The 16,349-nt window shown below is 36.9% G+C and overlaps 1 protein-coding gene across 11 annotated transcripts in view; it reads left to right on the top strand.

Moving 5' to 3' along the window:
• ERC2 (ELKS/RAB6-interacting/CAST family member 2) overlaps nt 1–16,349 on the top strand; it is a 458,989-nt gene that overhangs the window by 324,679 nt on the left and 117,961 nt on the right. For all 11 annotated transcript variants that reach the window (XR_008462285.1, XR_008462284.1, XR_008462281.1 and 8 more), the window contains one exon: nt 11,147–11,281. Coding sequence is in view for 1 of the 11 variants with exons in the window: in XM_054162220.1 (XP_054018195.1) it covers nt 11,147–11,281 (135 nt within the window). In the remaining 10 variants the exon portion in view is untranslated. The remainder of the gene's footprint in view (nt 1–11,146; nt 11,282–16,349) is intronic.

The following is a 16,349-nucleotide window of genomic DNA, read 5'->3' as shown; positions in this document are numbered from 1 at the left end:
AAAATTTCCCAGTTGTCTCTTTTCGCTTCTGGGATATAGAGCCAAAAATGTAAGTCAAGTTGGCTAAAACGCAAGGTCCTCTAACTCCTCGAGAGCATTTTATTTTTCTTCTCAAAACATGGAATTAGAAACCTTTCCAGTGTTCCCAAGACCGCAGGTGTATAGAATACTCTGGCCAGAGGCAAAGCTGGTGTTTGGCAGTCTTCTCTAGTCTGTTAGTTCACTACTCTGTATTTCATCACACGAGCATGTTGCTAATGAAACAAAAAGTGTGAGAAAAAAATTAAAGATTGTAAAAAAACCTGTGTGACCACCCTTTCTCAGCAAATCAACCATTTGCAGTATTTTGCCCTGCATGTAATACATGGAAGTATTGCTTACTCTTTGACATCTAAATATTTCAAAGTAGTCTTTCAGCAGCAAAGAAATAAAATAGAACTAAGGCAATGTGTTGCGTTATGTATACTGTTCTAGTTAAGTATATGAGAAATGGTGGTAATGGCATATTATGGTGGTAACATCAAGCACTCAAGATTAACAATAAAAAACCAAGGTATAATTTCCCTGTTAAGAGTAAGGTGTATTATATTGTGTTTTTTACAAAACTGAAAGTGGTTTTCTTACTGTATAAGAAAAAGAATATGCTTAGAATGTGTTGTGATTATTCTGGCAGCCCAAAACATTCCTTTGCAAAACTGTGCATTAATGAATTGCATTTAAGCCTTCTAATGTTTAACAAGCGTTTCTTATGATATCTGTAGAGAGGTTATCATCTGTAGACCTGTGATCAGTAGCACTGTCCTTGTACTCTTGATTCCTAATCACTGTTACTTCGGTTCCTGATGTTGTCAAAGGTAATGTTTTGACTTCCTTGAATTCCACAGGTGGCAATATTATAAGAACACCGAATACTACAGTATTGTTTATTAGTAATGTTGCTATGATTGTATATGCAAATCAAATATTTTTTAATTTGAGACTGTAGTTGTCAATTTTGCCAACCACAAGCAGCTTAGATATAAACCCAATGTGGACCAGATTAGTCTAGGGGTCAAACAGCATAATGCCACTTCTCCCTATAGCTTAGCACAGCAGGCTCCGTATGGCACATAGTAAGAAGAACAGGTTTGTGTAGTTAATGCCCTTTACCTGATCAAATTAGTTAAATCAGAAGAAATGTTGTGTGTTGTACTGACAATGTTGGCAATGCTCACACAAGACTTTCACATATTTCACATATTCTCATTTAGATATAAAACTGCGTGTTGTAGAAGTAAAAGGACTCATAGACGAGTCCATAGAAAAGCCATAGCTGGACATGACATCACTCTTTCCACTTCATGGTCTCAGGATTCCAAATTCTTCCACATGGTATTTTTATACAAACATTTTTCCAAGTAGAGACATCACATCTTTGCCTTGTAGCCTTATAAGCAATAAGGTCCTGAAGGCATCACAAGCCTGATACGTAAGTCCTTTCCTGTTTGTAGTTGTTGGATCTGCTTTAAAATTTATACCATGTCTTAAGCTTGGCCATGTCTAATGAAACTCTGTTTCACTGGCGATAATCTCAATAGCTATAGTTCTCATAATGCACTTTGTGCAATTTCTTTAAGACTCAAAATCTTAAGTGGAAAAAGTAATTCAGATATAAAATAGTGTCTGTATTAACACTGGAAGTTAGTAATTTTTGATCTGGCTAGGTCAATATGTGAAAATGTGTGAAGTATCTCAGATATGCATAAGTATCTCCACTGTGTATGAGTGAACTTCCAAGCCAAAAAGGTGTGGGGTTGGTTTGTTTGGTTTGGTTTTGTGTGGTTTTGGCGAGGGTTTTTTTTTTGTGTGTGTGTTGGTTTTTTTTGTTTGGTTGGTTTGGGTTTTGTTTATTTTTTTTCCCCATAAGACATTTTTGAAGCAAGTCCTTAAATTCTACTACAAAGTGCCCTGTGATAAGAAGGCTAAATATAATCAACAGTTGATTATAAGTATGGTGCTAAGTAGCCAGTTATTTAAAAAGTATTGTAAAAATTGGGTGTCAAACTTTCATGATTCTGTGATGGTGAATGAAATACATAGAATACATAGAATAAACCAGGTTGGAAGAGACCTTCAAGATCACCGCGTCCAACCCATCAACCAATCAAACACCACCCAAACAACTAACCCACAGCACCAAGCACCCCATCAAGTCTCCTCCTGAAAACCTCCAGTGATGGTGACTCCACCACCTCCCCAGGCAGCCCATTCCAATGTGCAATCACTCTTTCTGTATAGAACTTTTTCCTAACATCTAGCCTGAACCTCCCCTAGTGCAGCCTGAGACTGTGTCCTCTTGTTCTGGTACTGGCTGCCTGGGAGAAGAGACCAACATCCGTCTGTCTACAACCTCCCTTCAGGTAGTTGTAGAGAGTAATAAGGTCACCCCTGAGTCTCCTCTTCTCCAGGCTAAATGTATAACTTCTACAATCTAGCATCAAAGAAAAATTGATTATATAGAATATAGTTACATATATATCTCTATAAAGCATATCTAGACAGTGTTGTGGGACTGTCTCCATTTTGCTCTGTTTTCCAAGACGTAATGAAATTTGTTTTATTGTTGACATAGAAGGAAATGTTGTAACACAGGATGAGGAAAAGGCAGAGGTACTTAACACCTTCTTTACCTCAGTTTTTACTACCTGGAAAGAACGTCTACCAGACAGCTGGCCTGCAGAACTGGCAGAGGGAGCCAGGGAGCTGCATGGTTTCCCTTTGTTCCATGAGCAAGTGATAGGAGCTCTCCTCAGCAGCTTGGACCCCCACAAGTCCATGGGACCAGATGGGATCCATCCTAGGGTGCTGAGAGAGCTGGCAGATGAGCTGGCCAAACCACTCTCCATTATTTTTCATCAGTCCTGGCTCACTGGAGAGATCCCAGCTGACTGGAAGCTGGCCAACGTGGTACCCATCCACAAGAAGGGCCGGTTGGATGAGCCAGGGAATTACAGACCTGTCAGCCTGACCTCAGTACCAGGAAAGATTATGGAGCAGGTCATCCTGAGTGCAATCACACAACACTTAGAGGATGGCCAAGGGATCAGGCCCAGCCAGCATGGGTTTAGGAAGGGCAGGTCCTGCCTGACCAACCTGATCTCCTTCTATGATCAGGTGACCCGCCTGGTGGATGTGGGGAGGCCTGTGGATGTAGTCTACCTGGACCTCAGCAAGGCCTTTGACACCGTTCCCCATAGCAAGCTCCTGGCCAAGCTGTCAGCCCATGGCTTGGATGGGACCACACTGCGATGGGTTAGGAACTGGCTGGAGGGCCGAGCCCAGAGAGTGGTAGTGAATGGTGCCACATCCAGCTGGCAGCCAGTCACTAGTGGTGTGCCCCAGGGATCAGTGCTGGGCCCCATGCTCTTTAACATCTTTATTGATGATCTGGACGAGGGCATCGAGTCCATCATCAGTAAATTTGCTGACGACACCAAGCTGGGCGCAGGAGTTGATCTGCTGGAGGGTAGAGAGGCTCTGCAGAGGGACCTCGACAGGCTGGGCAGATGGGCAGAGTCCAACGGCATGAGATTTAACACATCCAAGTGCCGGGTTCTGCACATTGGCCACAGCAACCCCATGCAGAGCTACAGGCTGGGGTCAGAGTGGCTGGAGAGCAGTCAGGCTGAGAGGGACCTGGGGGTGCTGGTCGACGGTAGACTGAACATGAGCCTGCAGTGTGCCCAGGCAGCTAAGAGGGCCAATGGCATCCTGGCCTGCATCAGGAACAGTGTGGCCAGCAGGAGCAGGGAGGTCATTCTGCCCCTGTACACTGCACTGGTTAGGCCGCACCTCGAGTACTGTGTCCAGTTCTGGGCCCCTCAGTTTAGGAAGGATGTTGACTTGCTGGAACGAGTCCAGAGAAGAGCAACAAAGTTGGTGAGGGGTTTGGAACATAAGCCCTACGAGGAGAGGCTGAGGGAGCTGGGGTTGCTTAGCCTGGAGAAGAGGAGACTCAGGGGTGACCTTATTGCTCTCTACAACTATCTGAAGGGAGGTTGTAGACAGACAGATGTTGGTCTCTTCTCCCAGGCAAGCAGTACCAGAACAAGAGGACACAGTCTCAGGCTGCGCCAGGGGAGGTTCAGGCTGGATGTTAGAAAAAAGTTCTATACAGAGAGAGTGATTGCACATTGGAATGGGCTGCCTGGGGAGGTGGTGGAGTCGCCATCACTGGAGGTTTTTAGGAGAAGACTTGACAGGGTGCTTGGTGCTGTGGGTTAGTTGCTTGGGCGGTGTTGGATTGGTGATGGGTTGGACGCGATGATCTTGAAGGTCTCTTCCAACCTGGTTTATTCTATGTATTCTATGTATTCTATGTATTCTATGTATTCTATGCATACAATGGAAGAAATGTCATTTCAACTTAGACTGTATTTTCTATATGATACAAATGAGAGAACTGGGCTTGGTAATGAAACTGCAAAAATTACAGCTGAAATTAACTATTTGGACATTAAAGATGCTGAAAGACAAGCAGTGCTACTAACAGATTTGCAGTTTCAAAGGTCCTTTTTAGCTATTGAGGTTTCTGATTCATGTCTGGTTTAAATAATTATTACAGGGAAGTATCTTTTTAATGAGTTATTTCCTGTTGTAAAGAAAAAAAGGAAAAAAAAATCCCAGAGACCCTTGCCTTCTTACATTGCTTGTCAGCATTTAGTACAGCCTGGCCTGAGTTGTCCTCAGGCAGCTTCTGTTTCAGAGCTTTAATTATGCCTTTTAACCCACTTCTTTGTGTCTATGTTCTTACATACTTCTATGTAATTACCAAGTTTAGTAGTAGGACTTTGACAAATACTTTTAGCATGACTTTAGCCTATACATTACTGAGAGTGCTGTATTATTCTATTTCCTGTGTTTCAAGACATACTTTTAATTCACAGAACTTAAAAAGCCTTCAAAGACACAGCCTTTGCAGAAACTGAAGCTGAAAAGTCAGATAGACCATTTTCAAGTTAACATAATTTTATTCAATCACAAATGTCAGGAAAGTTGAAATTTGGCCTTAGTACTTCAGATAACTACTTGGAATAGCACTTGGAACTGCTGCCTGCCTTGGTCTGTCAAGTGTCTAATATCCTGGCTGGTTTTGTATGACTGTTATCCTTGTGAAGTGAGAGGCTTGTTCTGAGCCCTAACTTTCAGTATAAGGCAGGCACATATTGTTATGTTTCAAAGCAGCAGGTGTAATGGTTGTTAGTATCAGCTAAAGAGTACTCCAATTTAAAATGCACCAAGATATATGTAAAACTTTCATGCTCATGTTCAACACTAAACTATCAGATTCAAGTCTTTGAAAAGGTCTGCTCTGCAAGCTGCTTTCCATTGCCGCACAGCAATTTGAACAGCAATTGCTTCTGTGTTTAACTTGGGAGGAAGGTTGGATTTCATGAAAAATTGGAAAATACTCTGTACTGTTTCTTTGTTCCTGTTCTCTGTCCCATGACACTGGGGAGGGTAGGCAAGGCCTGAAGGACAAGCATTCTGGTTACACACAGGTTACAAATGATAAGTATGATAAGATTTTAGCACAAAACATTACATGAATTAACTTTAATATATAACTAGATAGAGATGTGAAAAAGAAAATTGTATATGCTTTCTTAGCATAGACGTTTTACTGTGTTGTTTACTTTGTATGCAACAGTCCTGTCATTAATGGGGTAAAAATTAAAAAGTGCTAGATGAGGAATAGCCAAATTTTTCTACAATCATTCAGACTTTTGGCCTGTATGCATCATGTCTTTTACACTTTCTGAGACAAGTCATACACTGTAACAGGAAAAGAAAAACATGCTTATTAGCCCATTTGGAATTTTAATAGGGAAAAAATTAATTGTGGTCCTCAATGGAGGCAGGAAACTAAGCAGCAAAACCCATGTTAAAATACAGTTAAGTGTAAGAATATAAGAATAGATTACATTACAGGGATGTTATAAAAAGAAAATACATAATTAAAGCACTCAGTAAAACAATTCTACCCTGTAGTGATGCATTCCAACACGCATACGTTTATGATTATGATAGTTAGCATCTGGAGTTCCTAGTCAGCTACCATACTGTAGTGTTTTTTCCTGTCTTTTGGTTCCTGATGAGTGCTTGCAAATTTAGCCTTCATGACCTATGAGATTTTTCTATTGAAATTGTCTTGATATCTACAAATTTACCGCAAAAGCAAGCAAAAAGCTTGAATTGATTATTATCATACATTGCTAATGATAGAAGACAAGAATAGAATTTATTTTGGGAATCATTATCATTGTGTTGCGAGTGTTATGCTGTTGGAAGTGTCTTGAATACTTAGCTTAAAATAATACAAGCTCTGGAATAAGTTTGAATGATATTGAATATTGAAGTCCACTAGCTCCAGTATTGGCAAGAGGTCCTTCAGAGCAATGGTCAGTTTACAGATTCTTTGGCTTGTGGAAAAATGACACAAGTCCTTTGGTCAAAACCACAGTGGGCCATATTATAAAAGTTTGTCTCATTTAATCATGTGTTGATTCAAGAGGTCTGCTACCATTAAAGTGAATTGAGAGCAGTCATAGAGTTAGGCTTTTAAACAATAATAGCCTTGTGATTTCCCTTATTTTGCTGTGGCTAGATAATTAGCGAACCAGTGCTCAAAAATCTCAAGTATATCAAGAAGTTTAAGTAAAAGAATTTTCAGCTGAAAGTTAGCAATGACATCTCCTTTCTAGATGGTGAAAAAGGTTATTATTTGGCTTATTATCAAACCACTTATGGAGGACACATGTATCTTTAGTAAGCTTGAGATGCTCCAACAGGGTGGAACTGAAAAACAGTGATGTTGCTTCAAGATTGGAACTTGAACTTCTTATTTTTGTCCTTAGAAAAATATTTAGTGATGGAAATAAATAGAAATTGGTGAAGAGTTTAAAAAAAATAAAATAGGCAGTGAAGTTTATAAAGTTCTATTTATACAGTCTTTAAATGGCACTTAATTTTAATTTTCAGTGTAGTCTGTGATCACTTTGATTTGAAAAGTCTCAATAAAGCTTAATTAGAAACTAAACATCCTGTATTACCTTCTGAAATACTTTTTGTAGCTACTTTTCCAGGTTGTATTCCTCCATCACACAAGCTTAACAGTGGAATATTCTGTATTTTTTAATGAATCAATATGTTCTATTTTCATGTCTTCATTTCATGAAAACTCTTCTAGTCTTTCAACACATTGTGAGTGATAAATGTGATTTGATAAATTTTAATGGTATTTAAGGCCAAGTGCAGTATTTTTGTCCAATATTCAATTCACTTTAACTCACCAAATAACAAATCAGCTGTGAATTTTATTCTATGGCAGTTAGTAACTTTTGTGCCACAGTGGAAATGATAAGAAATTCTTCATTTGTCTTCAGACAGCAACAGTATTCAAAGAATGTGAAAAAATACTGTTCTGATGTGAAAACAGATTTTATTTGGTGAGAGCAAGTACAGAACTGGCTTAATTAACAAACAGTTTTTTAACCCTCAGCTAGTGGAATTCAGGCCTGAAGCATTGGATTCATACTGGAAATGCTTTGATTAGAGTCAGGCTAATTCCACTACGTTTATGCAACTTTTGGATAAATTTGATGAAATATACAATCTTAAGCAGACAACTTTTTACATATTTATCTTCTGGATTTCAAAGTTATAACAGTTTTTATTTGTGTTTTCTAAAATTATTCATATAGGACAAAAAAACTGATTAAATAATTCATTAGTTAAAATCAGGAAGACTAGAACTAAACATCTGCCACATGAAGACCTCAGATATTAGCTTTGTGGAAATAGTAGCATGATTATTTTCACATAGTGAGATTGCAAGAAATAGAAGTAAAAGCTAGAATTAAAGCTGGAATGTAGAGCTCTAGATTTTAAATTCCATGCTCTAATAATTGCACCAGAGTATCTCCAGGAGAGCTTCTAGGCTTTTATATCTGCCTTTGTTCCATATTATACAGGGAGAAATCCTACCCTATTGAAAATGAATATTCTAGAAATATTTCAAATTCCATTTAGTGAAAAGAGATTTAGAAGAAAATCCAGAGCAAGTAATACCTATTGAATGATATTACACCTATATCCCAGAGCAACACATCTTACTATTTTTTCTTATTTGAACCTCATTCACGAGAGTTTTGTTATTAACTTCATCCAGATGACAGATCAAAGCATAGCTGCTTTTTGCCACCTTGCTAAAATATTTTCTAAAAGACAGTTTTAATATTATAGTTTTACAGTTACAGATTGCTGTTAAGCTATTTAGTCTGTTACCAGTCAATCAAAGACTTTAATTTCACTTCAGGTGATCCTTACTTAAACCCAACAGACTTTTAGGAGGACAAAAAATAACTGTCAGTTTTCTTAGACGGCTAGATCATAAATTCTTTGGTAAATGGGTGTGGTGGATTGAAATTACCCCCCAACTAATTCGGAGAATTACCCCCCCCAAAATGAAATTGCCAGACCATCTCAGTTTGGGATGGAAGCACATGAAGCTCTGTTTACAAGCAAACTGCAGTCTAGAAATATGAAATGCCATGAATATGTACAAAATATATACTGTATGTACAATATTATATATATACAATTTATAAACAATGCAGAAACTCCTCAGAACCTCCCCCCCAGATGGATCCAGAGGACCTGCTCACTTCCTTCCCAACTCCCTCCTTTCTTCCCATTACCTCACACAGTAGTCAAAATGGAGATACCCTGGCAAGGCCATGAAAGAGAGAGAGAGAGAGAGAGGAAAGTTGCAAGCAGAAGAAAAGAATGAACTGTTTATGCTTTGTTCTATATTCCCATTAGCAATCCAATGAATTATATAGACCTTATCATTATTTTCCTTTTACTTCCAATGGTAATTTATTTTCAGTCTTTGCAGTCAGGGACTATGCTAAAGTTCCTTCTTCAAACTGTAACAATGGGTTAAAAAGTCAGTGCATGTACCATCACACACCTTGACAACTTTGATCATTCAGTATCACTGTTTCCTAAGACAACTGTTTCATCCCCTAAGGGTTAATATACCTGTGTACCTAGATTTCAGCTGCTTTTTATTTTGCAGTCACTTTTTTATTTCAAAATGGATGCTGCATTTATTGAATATACTCAACAAATTTAAAGGAAAAAAAGGTCTGTGGAAACTGTTTAGGCTAAAACTAATAAGGCTATGCATGGTTTGTTGTAGACACAGTTAATTAATTGTATTGTACAAGTTAACTTTTTTTTTTCATTCCTAGTGTAAATCATGGTGTTCACCAGGTATTTCCAAAAAAGAACTGTTGGTATGATAATTCTGTGTTCAGAGCTGTGGCTACATAGTTTTTAAGAAACCTGTTTTTAGGAAAACTGTATAAAAATAATAGTTTTGAAAGGAAAGCATGGATACAATTTTGAACTAATTCAGACCTTGAGTAATTTGTGCAGAGTAACCTATAATGCAGATAAGATATGGCACAGTTTAAATGCATGAGCAGTCATCACTCTAATTTTCAGGAACTGTGCATTCCAAGACCAAGTTTCTTATCATCCAGAAATGTCATATTAAATAATCTGTTGTACATTCATAATTGATGTAAGAAAACATCTTGGCTGTTCTTGAATAGGAAATCTTGAAGATGTTGCAGGAAATGATGGCATTTCCAAGTCAGTAGGTGGTATTTTTCCCTCACAGTCTGTACTGAAATAGTGTCCTAATGCGTTTGAAATCATGCCATGTTTTGTACTTCCTAAATCAAAGCTAAGCATACCTGGAAAATAGAGTTCAGTGCGGAAATATAACACTGATAATAGCAGAAGGAAAGACAAACAGAACTTCAAAATCTTATTCATTACTGTTGTGAAAAGCTAATAAATAAAATCAAAAGGCTTTTAAACATGATAGTTTGCAAAATATGATATTAGCATTATTTTAAGAAAGTAATAACAGTTCCAAGTCATGTAGAAGTGTGGATGGTTTGATGATCACTTGAGTGGAAAATAAATTCTCATTTCACATTTTGTATGTATTCTGTTTCCAGAATAGGCACACTAAAGGAAGCCTACTACAGCATTAATGTTTCTTTGTGCACATTTTACTGCAGTCTGGCATCCAAAAGGAAGAAACATTAGAAGTGGTTTATTTATATTTCAGCACCAAATTAGAAGGATGACATCATTCATTTACAGTTCTTATCCCATGACAGGTCTAATCCCCAACACCTCATTACAGGGGACACTTTTAGGATTGCATATATCATCATGTTTAACTTTTGCATTCTTTTATGGAATACAGTTGAAAGGTAGGAAATTTAAGGCTGTTCATTGATAAGAAAATAAACTAATAAAATGTTAGGAGCTTCCCCAAAGAGGCAGGGTATTACAGTGTTTACAGTAAGTGGGTTATTATTTGTCTATTAATTCTCCATCTTTTCCACTCCTTTGTTCAAAAAAGCCTTCCTTTTAGAATCTGAAGACAAACAGAGCAACTATGATGATTCAGACCGTGTTGGTCTTTTGGCAAAATTGGTAGAAATTCATATCTAAAATTCATACAGTTGTATGCTTTTTATCTGGTAAGGATAAAATATAGTTCTAATTGCAGCAAATTAGTATTAAAAATTTGCATATGTACCATATAGTGCCAGTGCAATCCCCGTTCAAAGGAATCCACCACTTGACCAGGTGAGGACATTTAATCTGCAATATGAAGAGGAGATGCTCTTTTAGTGCTATAGAGATGCTCATATTGGCTAAACCATGTACACATATGATCTTTGGTGTTTCCTCTATCATTTTATGGTGGATGACTTAAGGTTTTGATGTGGTTTGGTATTTGTTTTTAACTGAACTGTGTACAGATCACAGTTTTCTATGGGCCTTCTAATGGATATCATATGAAGTGCTTGAGAAGCATTGTGACATTTACAAAAAAACCCCCAAAATTGCTAAAAAGATATGTCAGGATTTCCTGTGATCCTTGTGGTTCATAGTTTTTCTCACATTAGATTTTGTTATACTCAAATATTCCTATATGAGATCTTACCAAAATACTGTTAGAGTAATATATTCCAATACATAATAGAATTGTTTCACTTTACATCTTAAACAGACACAAAATAGAATGAAACTGATGGCAGATAACTATGATGATGACCATCATCACTACCACCACCATCACCACCACCACCATCACCGATCTCCTGGGAGGCCACAACACACCAACCACAGACCCTCTCCAGATCAGGTTAGTCACCTCTTTTTTCATCTTCAGGTTTATAATTTGACTGTTTTGATATTTCAAGATAAGATAAATATGCTAATGATGGTTTCTTAGAAGTGAAACAAATAGCTCTGGTATATATTCGTGTATGTAAAACAATTTAAACACTCTACATCTTTGTCTGGTGTCTTATATTTTCCATCCCTATCTTTCCTTAGAAGTTTTGCTGCTATTTTCAGCATCTCACAACAGTGTTTTCAGTAGAATATCACTGAAGAAACTGCTCCATAGTGATTAATAATGATTTCAGAAGCATTCACTGTTTTTGGAATATTTTTTTGTTTGTTTATTGAAAGTAAATGGGTTCACCATTGGTACTGGAAAACCTGTGCCTTTTGGCAACTTGTAAACCAGCCATTCTAAATGGGCTTTGAAAGTATCTTTCTGTTGAAGGTTTCAAATAATAGATATATCTTAAAATCTATATTGATGTGTTTTTAAGTAGACAAGATAGTTAACTGAGCTCCAGCTGGGGGGGTGGAGGGAGATGGGACGGAAAGCAACTATGTAACTTTGATTATCAGAGATAAGTTGGCTGAGTTTATAAAAGAAGGCAAACGTGTCTGAAAATGACCATGAAATAAAAAAGGATTTGACTTTCTACAAGGAATCCAATGAGAAAAATAGAATGAAGGCAAGAGATGTGAATAAAAGGATAATCCCTGTGCTACCAAAGCATTCAACTCATTCAGCGAACTTGAACCTGTAAAGAAAATTTGAGGGGCAAAACAATAAGAGAGCTATTCAGTGCACAATGGATAAAAAGTGTAATGAAAGTCTGAATTAAAACATCTTCCAGAACTTAAAAAATTTAAGAAATTATATGAATGATGCAAGTGAGTACATAATGAAAGGTAGAGCACATAACATAGTAGCTATTTTACTAGTATTACTGTACTAGTGTTCTGTTTCACTCTGAACTACTTATATTCAATAACTCTCACACAGGATGCAGGAAATCCTTGGAGGCTCAAGAAAGGCAAATTGCTCTCATCTTTACAAATAAGATGTATAAGGGTATATGAATAACTTTATTCCATAACTTTCTAGAGTATTAAAGTAATTGTTAATCAGTGAATCAATAGAAATCCAGCAGTCATTTTACTGTTCACTTTCAGTAGCTTGATGTCTATATTGGACTGTGTGACATTACCTGTATATCCATCTCAGTATATATCAGATCACTTCAACCATTTCCTCTTTTCCTGACCATCAACTGGTTGTTCCTATCCTAGACCAGATAAACTATTTTTTATTACATTCTTGAAAATATGAGAATGTTTAGCACTATGTACTCACTGTATTCTTGCATGCTTTCCTAGCTGACCATTTGGGGCCACTCTCTAAAACAGAATGCAGGTCTGGATGACTCTTACATATCATATCCATTCAATAGTCTGCTAGTATTTGTACAGGACAAATTATATCAAACAAATCTAATTTCCTTTGATAGGGTAACTGGCTTTATGGCTAAAGGAGAAAGTGGTAGCTGTAACGTACTTTGAATTCATAAAGCCTTTAACATTTTCCCACCATATATTTGTAACATACATATAAATACATTGATTTGTAATGTAATTAACATGTCATGTAAAATGCACTACAATAATAAAACCTGTAACTCTAAATAATATTATTTTAATTGACTGTGAAATTGCTATGACATGGGTGTAAAGCCGGTACAAATAACATGCTACAGACATCCTCATTGTCAGACAAGAGGAATAGTTACAGCAGGATTCTAAAGAGGTCTGTCCTTTATCTGTTTCTGTGGAGTATTTTTTAGAAATTATTTCAGTGACAAAATACAAACAGACATCAATATTATTGGTAATGAACCAACCTGCAAGAAGCTGTAGACATAGTAGGAGCAGTTAAGCTGCTCAGTAAGCTGCTCCATAAACTGGAGTGAAAGTCTAGAATAAGTAATCAGAATTTCAGCAAGGACAAGTCCATTTACAAGGAAGAAGTCATATGAACCGGTGAGACAAGAGCACGGAAAAAGGAATCTGGATTGTGCAATGAAATACCTTTGCAGTGAAGTTGGATCTAATTCTGGGATAGATGTAATACTGGAAAAGAAGCAGGAAGCAATTATCTGTTCTTTCGAGCACTTGAGATCTCATCTGAAAAGCTGTATACAGTTTTGATCACATGCTTAAAGACAGACAAAGTATTAAAAGGCACAAAAGGAGAGCAACAAGAATGAAAGGCGTTTCAGAGAACATGACCTATGAGGAACGCTTAAAGAACTGGGACTGTTTAGTCTAGAAGTGCTGAAGGGGAGACATAAGTCTTCCAATACATAAAATGTTGTTTTAAAGAAGATGATGATCAATTGTGTTCCACTGTATACTGGAGAAATACTAGGAGTAGTAAATTTAATTTTACAAAGAATAACTGGTTTAGTTATTTAAAAGAAAAAAAAAGAAAGAAAAAAGAAACATTTTCACTAAGAGTCTAATGAACCTGCACATGGAAAGAAAATGTAGACATTCTTTCACATAGATGTAATGGAAACTCCTTTGTTGGAGATTAAGAACAGATTAGATGAATATCTGTGGCATGAGATAATAGCTTTATTTCATCTTGTCTTGTAGTACTGGGTTTGGAGTAGGTATTCTCCTGAAGTACTGCCATCCCTAAATTTCCATGAACTCTGAAAGATGGATTAACACCTCAAATATTTAATTGTAAAGCAAGCAAACAGGAGAGCCATAGCAAAGTCCTTGTTGAAATAGTCTTTGAGAATAGCACTGTCAATGATCATGAATGAACTCTTGCCATTGCTTTAGCTTACATTTTTCAGTTATGGATTTAATTGTATTTTTTGCTTTCTGTGTTGTTTTATTTACCATTCTGTACAACATTGTTTTGTACAGTAATTTGATTGCCATGTGCCATGCAAACCTGTATTTCCCCTTCTAGATATGTTGGTTTTGATGACCGTAATCAAACATACTGCTAGTAATTTGAAACCATGGAAAATAATAAGCTAGCAAATAATAAGCTGAGAAAATAATAAGCTAGCAAATCATCAAAAGGTATTTTTAGTTTCATAGGAACACAAGTGGTACAATTTGTAATGTAACTGCCATTTAATTTACTGAATGCTAGGAAGGGTTTTTGAAAGTTTTCTCACGAATTGTGGAGATAGTTGAATGTACGGCATTAATATTGAAATGCTTCTCACTTTCTATGGATAATTCTGAATTTTCCAATTTATATACTACATTTATATAGAGAAATACAAGCATAAGACTGTAAAGTATATACATGTATATTTGAGTGCATATTTGTAACAAAGAAAAAGTAATTTCCAATAAGTCAAGTCATGACAAAAAGTCATTGTGCTAGATGTATCCATGAATTTATACCCCCTTTAAAGAGAAGGGTGTGCCACTGGTTGCTTGGAAGAAAGATACACAGACAGACTGCTTGAAATGTGCAGATTTTGAATGTGATGCCCTTCAGTTCAGGTACTGACATTTTGGTTTAATGATGTTATTGTTATAACTATTACTTGATATCATATGCTGTTATGGGCAACATGTTGCAGGATGGCCTACACTTCTCTGTTTAGGGAGAAGAAGAGGTTGGCAGTGTGTTTTGTCTTCACATGTCTGGACCTAAACCTGCAGAAGGTATAAAAAAACTTGACAAGCAATAGGACAACTCTCTCTCTGCTCTACCTGTACACGTGGTCGTGTTACAGTGACTCATGGTGTGTTCCCTTTTAATGTTGGTGCATATGATTTTTATTTGATATAAATAAATTTCTGGGGATTGAGTGCCACCGTGTCAATAACATTGTAATATTAACCATTTTTACTAGTCCTTAAAAAAATGGGAAAAAAGAATAATTTTGCAGTGTTGCATTAAAAACTTATACTTATTCTCTTCATTTTTGGCTTGAGAGTTGGAAATCTTTCTTAAATTCCACCTGGAAACATTTTGGCAGCCGGTGTGTATCCTGGAGTGCAGGTCTAATACTCCTAGCATGAAAATGAGCTTAATAAGCATTCTCTACTAGCTTCAGTTTCCAAGCAGTTGTAATATGTAGCCCCTTGTAGAATGTATTACAGTAATCTAATCTGGATTGTTGCATCCAAGATCTGTTTGGAACAAAAAACCCCATGGCTAAATTAATTTAAGCTTCCAGCTTTAGAAGCTATCCTGCCCTGTAGCATAGTCTCCATCACAAAGCCTAATGTCAAGCTCCCTGCCTCTCTTGTTTCTCACCTCTGCGTACTTCTATGTTTTTCCTTAGAAACATATTCTCTTGGCCTCAGTTGCTCACATCATCTTTCAGTTTTTTTCCTTATATCAAAAATGTTTTCAAGGAATTTCCTAGTTGTGTCACACAAGTGGCTGTGTGCTCTTGAAGCTAGAGCTGTTGAAAGTTGAATCAGCAAATTTGTATTCCTTGCCTTACTGTACTGCAGTCCTTTTCTATTTTTTTTTTTTTCATGTACTTCTGGTATCATAAATGCTGTAAATTACTAAGTGCAAGGGAACTGTTTTGCTAACCATATCTGATCAAATTGAGACGTCCTAATCCCTTTGGTTTTCTAATCTCAGAAGCCTTTCTGCCCCTCCATATTTGTATCCCGTTCTGAGTTTCAGACTCTAGTCACCCCTATTCACTTAGTCTTCATTTCTGTATGCATTTTACATTCTTTGGTGTCTCAGAAACAGTCCTTAACTTATTGGCACATATGACAGATATCTAGAGTGGACTGCATATGAAAGCCAGCATTCTTTTGCTATCACTCTGGACTTTCTTGTTCAGGTTCATGAGATCTTTGCTACGTGGTTCAAAGACCCTAAGTTCAAGTTGCTGCTTACGGACTACACAGTAAAAAGCTGCACTTGATTATTTAAATTAAATACTTTTTGTAGGCAATTTATTACACGTACATGTCTAGGATATACTTAAGTTAGTTTCAGGGCATTCTTAATAGGAAGTTAGGATATTTGAAAGTGTGTATGGAAGACCTTCATTCTGCATCTACATGGTGGAAGACAGAAG

Source organism: Dryobates pubescens, chromosome 1, assembly GCF_014839835.1.
Source record: "Dryobates pubescens isolate bDryPub1 chromosome 1, bDryPub1.pri, whole genome shotgun sequence".
Classification (NCBI taxonomy): domain Eukaryota; kingdom Metazoa; phylum Chordata; class Aves; order Piciformes; family Picidae; genus Dryobates; species Dryobates pubescens.
Note: the sequence above shows the minus strand (reverse complement) of the source record. Positions and strands in the feature narration are given on the sequence as shown.